Source organism: Prionailurus bengalensis, chromosome D1 (genome assembly GCF_016509475.1).
Source record: "Prionailurus bengalensis isolate Pbe53 chromosome D1, Fcat_Pben_1.1_paternal_pri, whole genome shotgun sequence".
NCBI classification, from domain to species: Eukaryota; Metazoa; Chordata; class Mammalia; order Carnivora; family Felidae; genus Prionailurus; species Prionailurus bengalensis.
In genome coordinates, this window is record NC_057346.1 from 74,685,113 (window position 1) to 74,700,345 (window position 15,233).

Consider the following 15,233-nt stretch of genomic DNA (forward strand, 5'->3'; position numbering starts at 1 on the left):
TTTCCAACAATCTCTTAAGCATTTATTAGACACCTGTCAGGTGCCCTCCATCAGCCTCTGTGGACAGAGAACTCAATGACTCCGTGTCCCTGCCCTCAGGGGGGCTCCCAGCCCCTCTCCTGAGTGCAGGGCAAAGAGGAAGCTCAGTACTTCTCAGGCAGGCCCGCAGGTCGAAAGTGGTTGGGGTCTTTGCCGCTCCGGCCCCATTCATTGGCGGCCTGGTCAGCCTTCGAGTCCTCTGCTCCGTGGCCGCTGCTTCCGTGCCTGAAAAAGTCTGTGACTCTCTGAGAATTCTCTCTGGCATCGCTGTAATGGAGGAAGGCAGGTAGGAGATTAATTAGGGGGCTGAGGAGCAATTGCCCATAACCCCCATCTCTCTTCTTTGCAAGGGAGAGCTGCTGACAGGAGCCAAGGAAAGAGGGGCTAAAACACTGACCCCCTGGCCCAGAAACAGAGCATCTCAGCCCAGGCTGATCCCTTACTGGGAGAACAGCACCCATAGGGGGAGGGTCGGGAATCACCCATTCCTCCTGGCCTTGCTTTGACCCCATCAGCCACTCACGCCAACACTGGGCACAGAGGGGAGGGTGGGCAAGAGAAGGAGGAGCCACAGTGTCTACAGGAGACTTCTCCAGGGCTTGGCCCCTCCTGGCTGTCCAAGGCAGCCAGGCTCAGCTCACCCAGCCCTGCATCCCCGGGAGCCCGTGTTACCTGATCACTTTGGCCGCCCAAGCGCCCCCAGGTCCCCTCTGTGCGGCATCATAGTTCCCCCGGGCGTGGAAGTATTTGTCTGCACCTATGTAATTGGCTTCTCTCATGTCAGAGTAGGCTCTCCACATGTCCCAAGCCCCTGAGAGAAAAGGTCACGGCAAAAGGGATATCACGTGAACAGAAAGCCTCTGGCACACCTCAGAGAAGAATCAGGGACGGCAAATCTGCCACCGACTCCAGATTTCTGCCTGGTCCCCTTGGGTAGCACAGGCTGAGAAGAACAAGTCTGCATCCTAGGTGGTTTCTCCAGCTTTCTCTAGTGAGAGTCGTGTGGGTGGGGCAAAGCTGTGTTGTCCCTGCGGGTCTATGTCTGCCTCTCACTTAGGGCTCTGCCTGAGCTGTTTAAACCAGAGAAAGGAGGTATCGCAGAACAGGACTTGTCACCTTGAGCGCCCCTGAAATTTGGGGCAATTCTTTGTTGCTCAGGGCCGTTCTGATATTGTAGGATGTATAGCAGCATCCCTGACCTCTCCGCACTAGAGGGGGGCAACATATTCCCTGAGGGTCACAAGCAGAAGTGTTTCCAGACATTGCCAACTGTCCCCAGGGCCCAAAAGTGCCCTCGGTTGGGCAGCACTGCTGTCAAATGAAGCCGCGTGTGACAAGGTCCAGGGGACGTGGTAAGTGAGGAGGTGACAAGAAGGCACCTTCAGGGAAAGGCCCAGGCATACAGCACTTCTGCCCTGAGGCCCAGGAGATGGATACTTGCAGAATGAGGGCGCATAACTGGGATCTGAGTCCCTCTGGGTGTTAAGGGCATAAACGGCATCCTGAAAACCTTCTAAACAGGCTGTACCGATGATATCGGCAGCTTGAGGAAGCAAGGGGTCGAGCCGTGGCCCATCAGCCCTACTTGGCTGCACCTTCCAATGACCTGGGAGCCTCTGAAGTCCCGGTGACCAGGTCACACCCGGCCCAAGTACCTCAGCCTCTGGGGGTGGATCTCAGGCATCACTAGTTTTCATGCTCTCTGAGTGATTCTGACCCGTAGCTGAGATCGATAGCCACCCAGCTTTAGGAAGCTGCCTGGCAAGGACTCGGGCCTCACGTGCAGCTGGGTTCCAACCTCCTCTTGGCCACCTGCTGACTGGCAGTTAGTCCCTGGACGATGGACTCGGCTGCTCTAAACCCTAGTTGTCCCCTTCAAGTGGTGGACGATGTCTGCCTCCCCAAGGTGTTCTGAAGTCATAGTAAGTGACCATGTGTCCCAGCTCGACCAGAAGTGTCCCCGTTTGCCTAGAACTATCCCAGTGAGCCCTGATAGTGTCACAGAAAACTCCTCCGGCCCAAACAAACCAGGATAGTTGGTCATCCTAAATTGCCTAGTGCAGGCTTTGTAGATGTTATTAGTTCCTCATTTTTATTTATTTTTTATTTTGGTCAAGTAAAATGCAAGGAAGGGGTAGGGAACAGGGGCAGTGTCTTGAGGATAGGAAGCATCTGTGAGAGCTGAGCTGAAGGTGTCTCTGAATCGATCCAGGTAGGAAATGGAAGGAAGGATGGAAGGGAGGAAGGAAGAAAAGGAGGAACCGATGAACGAAGAGAGAGGCAAAGAAGAAGAAAGGACAAACAGTTTTAATCATACTTTGTGCAATGTGTCTGCGGAAAATTCTCTGCCATTGCAAGACTTACTCTGTTTCTACTATCCAAACTGAAGCTTCAGCTGGGAATGATGATTGCTCCTTCTCTAGTAACTGATGGACAGAAATCCTCTGGTTTTCAATCCGCTTGATCAAAAGCTCCCCAGACACGGGCACCTTCTAGCACTTAGGACAACATACCTGAGGCAGTAGCTCCACCCCTTGCATGTGCTCGGGGTGAGTCCCAGTGGCCCACGGATGCCACCCCCCCTCCAGTGCTTACCTTGAGCAGCCTCGCCAAAGAACGAATACCATTGGCTGCTGACACCCAGGACCAAGGAGCAGAAGACAAGGCCCGTGAAAAGCTTCATGGTGCTGAAAGGAAGCAGAGGTCAGGGGGCAAGGACAGGGCCCGCGCACCGCCCTTTGGGAGTTGCATGTCACGGTGCCACTGCTGCAAATTCCAGTGGTTCTCAGGAGACTCTTAGGAGCCCGCGTGGGAACCCTGCAGCAGGTCCTCACTCAGAGCCGCAGCCCTAATTCTGGTCCCGTGAGCCCTGACTGCCCGGTTGGCTGAGAGTCCCCAAGGTGGCATTGATGGAGGAAGAGGGCAGTTGGGACCAGATTGTCCCTGCCTGGAGCGGCCTGTCATCAATCAACAACCATTTAGTGTGTGTCATCCTCCCAGCTCAGACCTCATACAGGACAAATACAGAACAGAATGATTATTTTGAAAGGAATTTACAGTCAGTTCTTTTCCACAAATCAGTCCTTGGAGTCGCCCCTCACCTGAGTCCCAGTGGAGCAGAGCTGCCGGTCCCTGCCTGCTGGGAGAGGTGGCCGGGATTTATACTGTGCCCTCCCTGTTGGGCGCCCCATGGGGAGGCAAGAAAAGCCAGACCTGGTGCCCGGAAAGGTCCCTCCAGGTCATGGCCCCGAGAGACCTGCAAAGGAAAACTTACCGGACACCCGTGGTTTTCTTCATCCACAGGTCAACTTCCAGTTGTGCAACTGGGAGGAAGCCAGCTTGGCCGGTTCTGCCTGGAAGCTGGGGCTCAGGAGGAGGGCTCTGCTGTCCAAGTCAGAGGGGCTGTGGAGAGGAAGGATTGGAGCACCGGGCTGGGGGCTGGGCGCTGGGGGCTGGGGGCTGCTGGCAGGTGTGTGGTTGGGGACGGCTCCTCCAGGCAGGGCCTTGCTTTACTGATCATTTCCTCAGGATGGTCCCTGCCGGGCCAGATGGTCCATGTGCCAGATGTGACACCCTTTGAGTTCGTATGTAAGCTCTTGAGTTCCCAACTGATGGCTTTTCCCAACAAGCGTCTCGGGAAGATCCTTCCACCGGTCTGTGTGCCCATGCTAAGCTCTCAGCACCGAGGCATTGAAAAGCCCCGTTCAGCCGGTTGAGCCCATGAGGAAGTGTATTACCTCAGCCGGGTCCCAGGCTGGGTGCATCTAGTTGGAGGGATTCTGTCTCCCCTCACTCAATCCTGGAGTCACCTCTTATTGGGATCGGGAGAATTGTTCAACGAATTTGCAGCCCAGCTGTGGAAGTGCTGGGCTTCCAGTGAAGGGAAACTTGGGGGAGACCTCTTTGTGTCTTCTATCCGGGGTGGGGAGGGTGGTCACTGTCCGCTCCCTGTCACAATGAGACAGAAGCATTAGGAAGGTCAGCCCAGCTCTGCAGAGGCTGGTGGGAATGTGAAGGAGTGAGAAAGCACTCCAGTGCCTATGGAGTTAGGCCAGGATAGAAACAGTTGCTGGTGCACATGTCAGCTCCGGCTGTTTTCTTTCTTTCCAGTCCATCTTCGTACCCTGAGGTCCGTGCATTAACAACTATCAGATAAGCCCTAAGAAGGGCAGGCCTGGGAAGGAGGAGGTAAATGAGGGCCAGATTGCTTGCACGCAGCAAATGTTTGGCTCCATTCTGCTGGTGGTGTTGTTGACCTGCTGTCCGTGGGGCCACCTACTTCCATCCCCCTCCCCAGATACCACATCCAACATATTAAACCCACTAGACATTGTATATGTTAGAATTTGGGCTACACACACAGTCCCATACATTCTAGGCAGGATAACTGACTTGCCCCAGGGAGAATGAGCTCATAGGGATAAGTTACCAGACATCCAATCAGCACAGCTCCTTTTGTAAAAGAAAGAAAACCAACTGAAAATACAATACTAGATCTCTCAGAAGTAATGGGTTGGAGAGATGCGAAGAAAACTTATAATACACTTAATAAATATCATCAAAAGAGGTAAAAGACAATACGAAGTTAAGGAAGTACAATTTTGAAGAAGAATCAAATGGAAGACTCTAAATACAATATTTAATATAAACACCTTAATAAAAGGATAAACAATGGATAAGTGCAACCAAATAGTTAAGTATTTGGCAGGCAGAACGAGTCCAGGCACTTTCCCAAGAAGCTACAGAAAAAGAGATGGAGATTATTAGGAATTTTAAGAAGATGTAGAATTGGAATAGAATTGTCAATATAAATCCCTGAGAAGAGAAAAAACTGAACAGAAATGTAGAAGTAGTAAAAAAATTCATGCCTCAGAAAGAAAAGAATATGTGATAATCACTTTGGTAACATAGATGAAATAAACATTTCTGGGGGCGCCTGGGTGGCTCTGTCGTTTGAGTGTCCTACTCTTGATTTTGGCTCAGGTCATGATCTCAGAGCTGTGGGATCGAGCCAGCTCCCCACTGAGCATGAAGCCTGGTTAAGATTCTCTTTCTCCCTTTGCCCCTCTCCCCTGCTCACACACTCTCTCTCTTTATCTAAAAAGAAAAAGAAGGAAAGAAAGAGAAAATGTTAAAAGTAAATAAATAAAAATAAACGTTTCTAAGAAAATATGAATTCCAAAGTGGATCTGAGAAGAAATAGAGAAATTAAATAGAATAATGTATATAAATAAATTGAAACCATGAAGACTGTCCCCTCAAATTCCCAAAATGGAGTTCAGTTTTGCCGATGCCTTTTATCAAATGTATACATATCATTTAATAAATTAGAAAAAGAAGAAAACCTACCACCCCTAAGCTTGCTCTCTCTGCTTCGCTGCTCCTTCCCTTGGAAATCACAATAAAGGCTCTTGTCCACATTTCGGAACCTCACTCCCTCTGCCTCCTGACCTGGGCACATCACTGGGTGCTGCCAACCCCACCCCGTGGCATGGGGTGGCCCATTTCTTTGGGATCTGTGAGTAAAAAACTATTTTGTTAATGGCAGCATTCTCTGATCTGTTGGTCTTGCCATACCTGAATAATACTAAAATCTTTATTTTAAAAACAGAAATATTACTGTTACAAGTGTTTCATGCAGAAAAGAGAGCCCAAACAAACTGTTGAGAATAGAAAGAAAACAAAACAACAAACACAAAAGTCCCCCCTCACATCATCCGTGGGAGGGGAAGCATCTTGAGTCAGCCAGGCAGGAGTACTAGTTGAGAGGCAGGGCAGGGTGTTGACCCTGATGCATTGAAGAAAGCCAGGATTTGGAGCTCTTACATCTCGCCGGGGATGCGATGGGGCGAAGTCCCGAGGAAACACAAGGTATTTCCTTCCCTGATGACTCCCCACCTGTTGGGAAGTCCAATCCCACAGGATTGGAAAAATGTTCCCACACAGTTGGAAAAATGGCAGTTCTGGTGGAAGCTGGGAAGCAGATTTGGGACATGCTAGAGGCAGTTGGGCTACAGGGAGCCATAGACTCACTTCTTCACTGACCCTCAAGCCCTTCTCACTGGTCCAAATACCAGCAATTCCAGACTTTCCCCCCAGTGTGCCAGGCCTGGAGGTGAACATGTGTGTATGTGTGCCAGGCCTGGAGGTGAACGTGTGTGTGTGTGTGCGTGCCAGGCCTGGGGGCGAACGTGTGTGTGTGTGCGTGCCAGGCCTGGGGGTGAACATGTGTGTGTGTGTGTGCCAGGCCTGGAGGTGAACATGTGTGTATGCCAAGAAGGGCAGATGCCAGCAGCTGAAGTCATCGTCATCCCCACTCTTCCTGAGTGGCTTGCCCTAGTTTCCCTTCCAAGATCTGGTGGGGACGGCTATCCTTGCTGGGAGCTGCCCAACCCTGGTGAGCCTGGAGCTCCTGAATCAGATTGAAGGCTTCCGAAAAGTGGGGGGCCCTGCTCTGGGCAGTATGCCCACCAAGCATGTCTGGCAAGACTATATCCTAACGGAATTATGGAAAGAGACAATGTGTCAAGAGAAATGGGAGTCTCCACGTAGGCAGAGAATCAGCTTTCATTAAAGGAAAACTGGAAGGCAAATCACTTGGGCCTGAAAGTACTTTCTGTTTATTGAACAGAATTATCATATTCTGCTATTCTGAACAGAATTATCATATTCTGTAATTCTGAACAGAATTAATCATATCTCTATGAAGGCAAGAGAAAGCAGGGAGTTCCAGAATGTTTAGGACACAGAGAGCTAAACATGCTCTCCTTACTTTCCTAACTAATCAGATTGAGACAGACTGTCCGGTAAGTCTAAAAAATTGGCTTTGCCCAATCATAAGCGGTAAGTTTCCCAAGTTGGATGTTCCTGCCAAAGAAAGGACAAAGAGCCTCTTTTTGACATAACATTTTATTGTCCCTCTAGGATGAAAACTTTTTCTCTTTTATAAGACTGAAAAACATGCTTCATGATCTAGAGGGTTGAATAGTCTGATGGGTACCAAAGGTTTAATGATGATGTGTGAGGTGCCCTTCTTATTAACACTTGAAATTTATTTATTTATTTATTTTTTTATTTATATTTTATTTTAAGTTTTAATTCTAATTCCAGTATAGTTAACATGCAGTGTAAAATGATTAGTTTCAGGTAAATATAGTGATTCAACACTTCCATACAACACCTGGTGCTCCTCATGACAAGTGCACTCCTTGATCTCCATCAGTCACAGAAAGGTAAATACTATATGATTTCAATCATACGTGGAATTGAAGAAACAAAACAAAGAATCCAAGGTCATTACTTGAAATTTAAACAAAACTTAAGAAAGATTACCAGGACTTAAAAAACTTCCCCTCCCCAGAAGAGTTCTTAGTTTCACCAACACTGTCCAGTTCCAAAAGAGATTTGAGGTTTTGAGTTGTCTCTAATTCACTACTCCCTTTTGCAAATGTTTAAAAAGAAAGGGAATAAAATATTTTATTTTATTAAAAAACCTTTTTAATGTTTATTTATTTTTGAAGGAGAGAGAGAGAAAGAGAGAGACATAGCGTGAACGGGGGAGGGGCAAGAGAGAGGTAGACAGAGAATCTGAAGCAGGCTCCAGGCTCCGAGCTGTCAGCACAGAGCCCGACGCGGGGTTCGAACTCATGAGCTGTGAGATCATGACATGAGCCGAAGTCAGACACTTAACTGACTGAGCCACCCAGGGGCCCTGAGAATGAAATATTTTAAAACACGAGGTAGTGGGGGTTTTTTGTATGTTAACATCAGTTCCGAACTCTGACTCACTGTTGCTGACAGTGGCTCATGACTGAATCCCACCATGTCCCAATGCGTGTCCTTTTCCTTTATCCATTCCATCAGGTAGAGGCCAGGAGGCTTCAGAGGCTCAATAAGCCCCACTTAACAGTCCTTGGGGGAAAAGACCCAGACCTGAGTACAGACAGTTTTGAATCAGGGTTTTCTGGTGCCTCGAGAATGCAAATTGGGAACTCCAAACTAGGAGGAAAGGGTTCTGTCTTCAGGAGAATGCGTGGGCTTTGTAAGAAGGGACACACACCAAACAGAATTAGGAGTCCATGTCTTTAATTAAAAGGGTTAGTTATTTTACATTCCTGATGATTAGCTTGTTAAGTAGAAGTGATGGAAGAGAAATCATTTCTCTTGCCCTCTCAACTGCAGCAATCAATAGCCTGGTGAATCACCAGTAAACGGTCAGGTGATCTTTTGACAGCTGAGCCATTTATGATTTATTAATTTTGAGGAAGACACAATGGGAATCCTCAGGAAATAGGGTCTGGGGTTTATTGTTCTTTGAGGGATACAAAAATCTTATGAGGATTAGTGACACCCTGCCTCTCTTTTCTTTCATTATATTTTCTGTACCCATAACCTTTACCATTTATTTATTGGAATCTTATTGATTTTACCATTAGATAAGTATGAACCTTCTCTCTATGCATGTATAATACAATCATTTTTCTCCTTTGTCACATGACTCATTTGCACAAAGGCATGGCCTGGATCTGGTTATTTCTCACCCCCACCCTTAACCCCTAATGTGTGCCCAATAACTAATCTAGTGATTGTTGCATAGAAGGCACCCAATTAATAGTTGATAAATGAATATATGAACAACATGTTATCATAGGGAATTTCGAAAACCTAGAATAACACGAACAAAACCTACTACCTGGAAACATGGAGACTGTCTGATGTGCAACTTCTTAGGCTGTGTGTCACTGTGGGAAAATGTCCTTGAACGTTTGAAAAATGGAATTGTATTCTATTGCACTCTTTCTCTCTCTCGTTTTTTAATGTTTATTTTTTGAGAGAGAGAGAGAGACAGAGTGTGAGTGGGGGAGGAGCAGAAAAAGAGGGACACACAGAATCTGAAGCAGGCTGCAGTCTCTGAGCCATCAGCACAGAGCCCAACCCGGGGCTCGAACCCACAAGCTGTGAGATCATGACTTGAGGCGAAGTCAGACACCCAGCTGACTGAGCCACCCAGGCACCCCTGCATTCTTTTTCTCTTAAGACAATATCTATGCTTCTCCAGGTCATCAAGTGCTCTTCCACAATATAAGTATATGGCAGACCAGAAAGCATACTAGCTATGTCTGAATCCAGGGCTTGGCTCTTGACTTCAATGCCATGCTGCCTCCAAGTCCAGGAAGCTGGGATTTAGGATTTGTAATGGGAACTCAGTGTCACAATCTGTACTGGAAAAGTATTCTGGTGTTTTGTAATGGGACATTCTGTTAAAGATAAGCATGGAGTAATGGAATGGGGCAAAGTCCAGATTTGTACTACCAGAAGCTGAGATTCCTGTGTCCGATGGCATTCTCCCAAATCAAATTACCCAACCTAGAATTACCATAAACCACCTTTAAAATTTTTAAGGGATGTACAGTTTCCCAGAAAACAACATTTGCTAAGTTATGGAGGCAAGGAGCTAGAGTAGAGAGAGCACTGGCCAAGGCATTGTGTGGTTCTGGTCCTTGAGTGACCCATTTATATTCTCTACAGCTTCTCCATCAGAAAGGGGTTTGAAGGTGGTTTGTTTCTTAATGAGCAAAAAAGAGTCACTCCTGGGAGATGTGGTGTGTGTGTTTAAAAGAATAAATTGGCTATGACTCCATAAATGATGAATTTATAGATAAACAAAGCACCCCTGGCCTAGGGAGAAAACTTGGATCCTCTTTTCAGTAATTAGAGATCTCAAAAAGTAGAAAGACCTGGCCTATTATGCCTATCATCTCCAAGTTTGAAATCTGTGTGTCAGCTTAAAAAAACTAATTTTTTATTTATAAAACTTTCATATTAAACATGTAATGGGAGTATCCCTTATCTATCCTACTAACCACTCTTTCCCCCACCCTTCTCCTTTGTTCCTCCATTCTCTCTAGAACTCGTGTCAATAGTAGACTCATCACCTTTGGGAGGAGATCAGAATAGCATCCCCATTGTTTCTCTTTACAGTCCATTTGGGCTTTGGGGGGTAGTTTTACTGGCTCAAAAGCATCAGCCTTCCACTGTACACACCCCACACTCAGCCCAAAGCAATAAATAACCCCAACCTGCTGTCACTAACCCATGTGCTAAACCACTATTTCCTTTACCCCTGTTCTTATGTCCCTGCTTTCACTTGACATAAACTAATTTTTTATGGGTCAGTCTCAACCCTGTCTATACTCTATCTGCTTATTCACCACTGCCTTCCAATGAGCCCTGGGTGAGAAGGCTCTGTGGTGAGTATTCCCCTTTATCTTTGCTTATTTCCTTCCCCTGTTACAAAAAGCTGAAACTCGCCTTTCCCACATTGGTTCCATTTGATTGTCATCCTTTCCCATGGGGTAGACCTCCTGTAATTCCTGAACAAAAAAATGGGAAAGAGGGGTCTACATCCTCTTTGCCCCTCACTGACATCTCTATATCCCTGTTAGAGTAAGCAGTTAGGTTTTAACAGGATGCTTGGAAGCCAGCAAAAGGGAAGACATGGCCCACTAGCTGGGGGGGTGGGTTTGGGGGAGTTAGAGACCTGTCCTGGCAGCACTCCAAATACAAAAATAGGAAGTAGGGGCGCCTGGGTGGCTCAGTCGGTTGAGCGTCCGACTTCGGCTCAGGTTATGATCTCTCGGTTTGTGAGTTCGAGCCCCGCCTTGGGCTCTTTGCTGACAGCTCAGAACCTGGAGCCTGCTTTGGATTCTGTGTCTCCCCATCTCTTGGCACCTCTCATGCTCATGCTCTGTCTCTCTCTGTCTCTCAATAATAAATAAATGTAAAAAAAAAATTAAAAAAAAAAACACAGGAAGCCAGATCAAACCAGACAGGCCCAAGACAAAGATGGCCAGAGACTCTCACCAAGTAAGGGAGAAAAGATGCAAAATCCTGCTCCCCCCAAAATCCCCTACCCAACTAATAAATATTCCCCACCCCTAATTAACAACTATCAATATAAGATAGAGACCCAAACCCCAGGTGAATAGCTTTCCCTTGAGCATGCCTGTTCTCACATCTTGAGAGTGTGGTCTCGCTTTAATAAACTTTCCTTCTTACATCACTCAACTGTTGTGTCTAGTCTCTCTTTGAATTTTTTCTTGTGACAGGACCAAAAGCCTCTGGCCACATCCTGGGGTGGGCTGAAGAGGCCTCAGGGCCCCGGGGTCTCCTTAAGTTCACCTGGCAACATCCCCAGTGCTCTTTGGAATGCCTTCTCCTAAGTCCCCATCAAATTCCTTACTACCCACTCTCCACCCTTACCAATGTAATTTATTTTCAAACACAGGCATTCCTAAAGTCCACTCCAAACTTGCTATATCAGAATTTTCAAGATTCTGGCCCAAGAATTGGCATTCATAAAATGCCGACCAGATGCTCTTGATATAGACAATCTAGTTACTACTATTTAGGGACAAAGCATCTCTCAATTATATCTGTTGATAGATCTCTCCACTCTTCTCCCACCTTTGTGGAAAATTTTCACGTGTCACAGCCCTCCTGATATACTCACTGCCAACTCTCTTTGTGATATTAATAAGATTGCTGAACCTTCCAACACCCTGAAATCTAAGTTCTTGCTCTTCTTAAAACCCCAAAATACAAATATCTTGGCAAAGAATATTCTAGATGAAAGGAATAGTTAGTCCAAGCCCCTGAGGTGAAATATGCTTAAGAGTTGGAAGAACAGGGAGGGGGCTAGTGTGGCTGGAGCAAAATTAATGAGAGGAGAAAAGTAGGAAATGAGGTGTGGGTAAGACAGAGTAGAGTCTTATAAACTACTGTAAGGGCTTTTAGCTTCACTATGGGTAAAACTGAGATCTTCTGGGGGGTTTTGAACAGAGAGTGACATGGTTTATCTGGTGTTTTAACAGTCTGGTTGCTCTGTTGAGAAGATACTAGTTGGGGGCAAGTGTGGAAACATGGAAACCAGTTAGGGATTCATTACAATAATCCAAATGATGGTGCATAATAACAGGATGGAAGTGGCAGAGGAGGTGATAAGTGTTTGCTCTCTGGATATATTCTTTGACAATGAATTCAATCACTCCAAGTAGGCTGGGATTTTACTACTTATAAACAATGTCCATGTTCATGTCTAAATGACACATCATGGTTTCAAAGTTTTCCCATTCTTCTTAACCTCCAAACTCCACCATCACCCTACTTCTACCCATCCATGCAGTTGCTTCTCCTTCATCCACTCACTGATTCATTCAATCAATAAAAATTACTGAGAACTTATTATAGGTGGGGTGCTCTGCTACGTGTAAGAGGTTTAGCAGATTGTCTGTCAGTAAACCAGACAGGGTTCCTATCCCTGGGTTTTATGCACTGTGGGGCCAAACTCCAAAATGCAAACAGGTAGAGACTGATGAATCCTGAGAGAGGTGAAGGATGGGTGGTTCTGGTTTCTTTCAGCTCCCTGTCCTTCATCTCAAAATACATCTTCCTCATCCTCTCTCCTTTCTTTCTTCTATCAGAGAAAGATCTGCTCCTGCTACATTCTAGGTAACTCCATCCTCAGTGGTCCTGTGGGCTCTTGGACCTTGGAGTATATTTATGCCCTCACTCACTCTCTCTTTGTTAATTCTCTCCCTATCCCCTATAACCCTCCCTCATCTTTAAATGAATCCTCCTTTGACTTTTGCATGTGTTAATTCATTTAAAAAAATTTTTTTGATATTTATTTATTTTTTGAGAAAGAGAAAGAGACAGTGCACAAGTGGAGAAGCAGAGAGAGAGGGAGACATAGAATCTGAAACAGGCTCCAGGCTCTGAGCCATCAGAGCCAGACACAGGCCTTGAACTCACAAAGGGCAAGATCATGACCTGAGCCTAAGTCAGCCGCTTAACCGACTAAGCCACCCAGGTGCCCCCTGCATATGTTAATTCATTTGATAATTTAACAAGTATTTACTGAGCGGTGAGATCCAGTTTCCCACTGCTTCAAGTCTGCACTTTGGCAACTGAATGTGGTCGAGGAAAAATACAGAGCCGCGGTGATTAGTTTCACTTCAAGTTCATGATCCTTATCCTCCAGCCTCCTTGCAATCCTACTACGCTTCCCAAGCCTGTTCACCTTGCCATTCTCCTAGATGACCACTTTTCACTCCTCTCCTAGAATTTCTACCATGTGTCCTCCATCCTCCTCTCAGTTGATGACTTTCCTTCCTATTCCACTGAAAAATGGAAGCAATCTGAAATGAACTTCCATGGGCTCCCACCACGCATTTATTCCCAGGAAGTCTGCTGTCTCTCCTGTTATTGCGTGGTGACCTGCCATCCTTAGGTTTAAATCACGCAGACAACGGTGACACATGTTGCTAGTTGAGTGACCAAGACATAAACACTAATATCCATTCAAAACTTTAACTGCAGGGGCGCCTGGGTGGCTCAGTTGGTTAAGCATCCAACTTTGGCTCAGGTCATCATCTCACGGTTCATGAGTTCAAGCTCCGCGTCGGGCTCTGTTTCCGATTCTGTGTCTCCCTCTCTCTCTGCCCCTCCCCTGATTGTGCTTCCTCTCTCAACAATAAATAAATAAACATTAAAATAAATTTGTTAATAAAAAAATAAAATAAAAATAAATTTAAAAAAACTTTAACCGCAAACCCAGTCTCACACTATCAGGACTTGGGTGATAGAAAACAAAGGAACACAGACATCCATTTTACCTGCGTGTTTCAATAATTGCATCATCTATAGCTTTAGAACAGTGTTCCCAGCCATCTGGATATAGAATATGCAGTGCCAAGCAGAAAAGACTATCACTCAGCCCCTCGAATTTGGACATAGACAAATCTTAGATGTGTAGTTTTTCATTTACTCTGCCACCCAAATTCCGGTATATTTTATGAAGCAAAAATTATTTGCATTCATGATCTCTGACATTTTAAATTTTATTAAATTTACAGTACATATTTGTCACAGTATAGAAAGGAAACAGAATTCGTGTCTAACTTTCTAGAGTATTATTGTATTGCAGACAAAACACCCACAAATGTGCTCATTAGTTATTAAATAATTAGGTAATTGGTGTTTTAATTGTTTTATATTGTATAGCTATCTTTCACAGATTATTGAGTAGGTATTTGAATGGTTCAGATAATATTTGTGAAAATTGGCTAAGAAGGGATTCTTATTTTTTTCTCTTGTAAAATAAAATAATTGGCATTCAAAAATTTGCTGTCTTTAACCCTCCCCCCCCAAAAAAAATTGCTATAGGGATATTTTAGAGTTAAGGAAACAGAAATTTGGCTTGACATATCTTAAACCATCAAGGCTGCTTCTGAAGTTCACGACAGGCCTCTTCTGCTTGAATCCATCCCGACCTGGTGCTGACCTTAGCATTACCAATAAGACAGTGCTGTGGACACAGTGCTGATTGCATGCCCTCGAGAACATGGTGAACATTCCCCAAACCCACTCAACTTTCTGTTAGAAAGCGGCAGCACCAACTACACAAAGTGACACAGTACAAGAAGGGCAAGGATCCTCTGTATGCCTACAGAGAGTGGTGTTATGACCCTAAGCAGCGTGGCTGTGGAGGGCAGATGAAGCAGATTTTCCTGAACAAGGGAAAATCAACCAGGAAGATGGTGCTGAGGTTGGAATGCACTGAGCACAACTGCAGATAAAAAGTAATTAAAAAAACAATTGCTACCCAACACACTGTCGGGAATGGGTCAGAATTAGATAATGTGGGATGTCACTGTGTTTGTACTTACAGATCGATCGCTGCAATGTAAACACATGAGGCTAGACACATTCCAGCACATGGAATAGCACTGGAGTGTATGAAAGCTCAGCAAGTACTCGTGAAGCATGAATAAAACAAAGAATGAGTGCCTGTTATTCACCAGAGTGTGATAAACACTGCATATACAAAGGTGACAAAAGAGACATAGTTTCTGTTTTTTGTTTTTGTGGTTTTTTAAAAAATGTTTTATTTATTTTTGAGAGAGACAGAGACAGAATGCAAGTGGGTTAGGGGCAGAGAGAGAGGGAGACACAGAATTCAAAGCAGCCTCCAGGTTCCAAGCTGTCAGCACAGAGCCCGACATGGGGCTCAAACCCACGAGCTGTGACATCATAACCAGAGCTGAAGTTGGACGCTCAACCGACTGAGCAATCCAGGCGCCCCATTTTTTTTTTTTTTTTGAGAGAGAGCATGCACTCGGTGCAGGAAAAGG

General features: G+C 45.7%; 2 protein-coding genes across 4 annotated transcripts in view; one reads left to right on the forward strand and one right to left on the reverse strand.

Moving 5' to 3' along the window:
- LOC122484416 (serum amyloid A protein) lies at positions 1–3,228 on the reverse strand. Of its 2 annotated transcripts, none has more exons than XM_043582373.1 (4): positions 3,097–3,228; positions 2,635–2,726; positions 712–850; positions 1–306 (listed from the first exon to the last, which is right to left on the reverse strand). In XM_043582373.1, exons 2-4 carry the CDS (start codon positions 2,720–2,722, stop codon positions 144–146), a joined length of 390 nt encoding a protein of 129 aa, XP_043438308.1. In that variant the 5' UTR covers positions 2,723–2,726; positions 3,097–3,228; the 3' UTR covers positions 1–143. The 2 variants fall into 2 exon arrangements, with proteins under 2 accessions (XP_043438308.1, XP_043438309.1); XM_043582374.1 differs by having other exon boundaries at positions 3,141–3,182.
- LOC122484412 (serum amyloid A protein-like) overlaps positions 3,182–15,233 on the forward strand; it is a 30,909-nt gene continuing 18,857 nt past the window's right edge. Inside the window, exon 1 of one of the 2 annotated variants that reach the window (XM_043582368.1) lies at positions 3,182–3,187. The gene's annotated coding sequence lies outside the window, so the exon portion shown is untranslated. Of the gene's footprint in view, positions 3,188–9,632; positions 9,639–15,233 lie in introns of those variants that run through there. The other variant, XM_043582369.1, reaches the window with a different exon arrangement.

What these genes read in the sequence shown, in the direction of transcription:
- LOC122484416 (XM_043582373.1), bottom strand. Translation starts at nt 2,722, where the DNA reads ATGAAGCTTTTCACGGGCCTTGTCTTCTGCTCCTTGGTCCTGGGTGTC. An exon ending in CTTTGGCGAGGCTGCTCAAG is followed by an intron (nt 851 to 2,634) that starts GTAAGCACTGGA and finishes CTTTTCTCTCAG; the next exon opens with GGGCTTGGGACATGTGGAGA. An exon ending in TGGGCGGCCAAAGTGATCAG is followed by an intron (nt 307 to 711) that starts GTAACACGGGCT and finishes CCTCCATTACAG; the next exon opens with CGATGCCAGAGAGAATTCTC.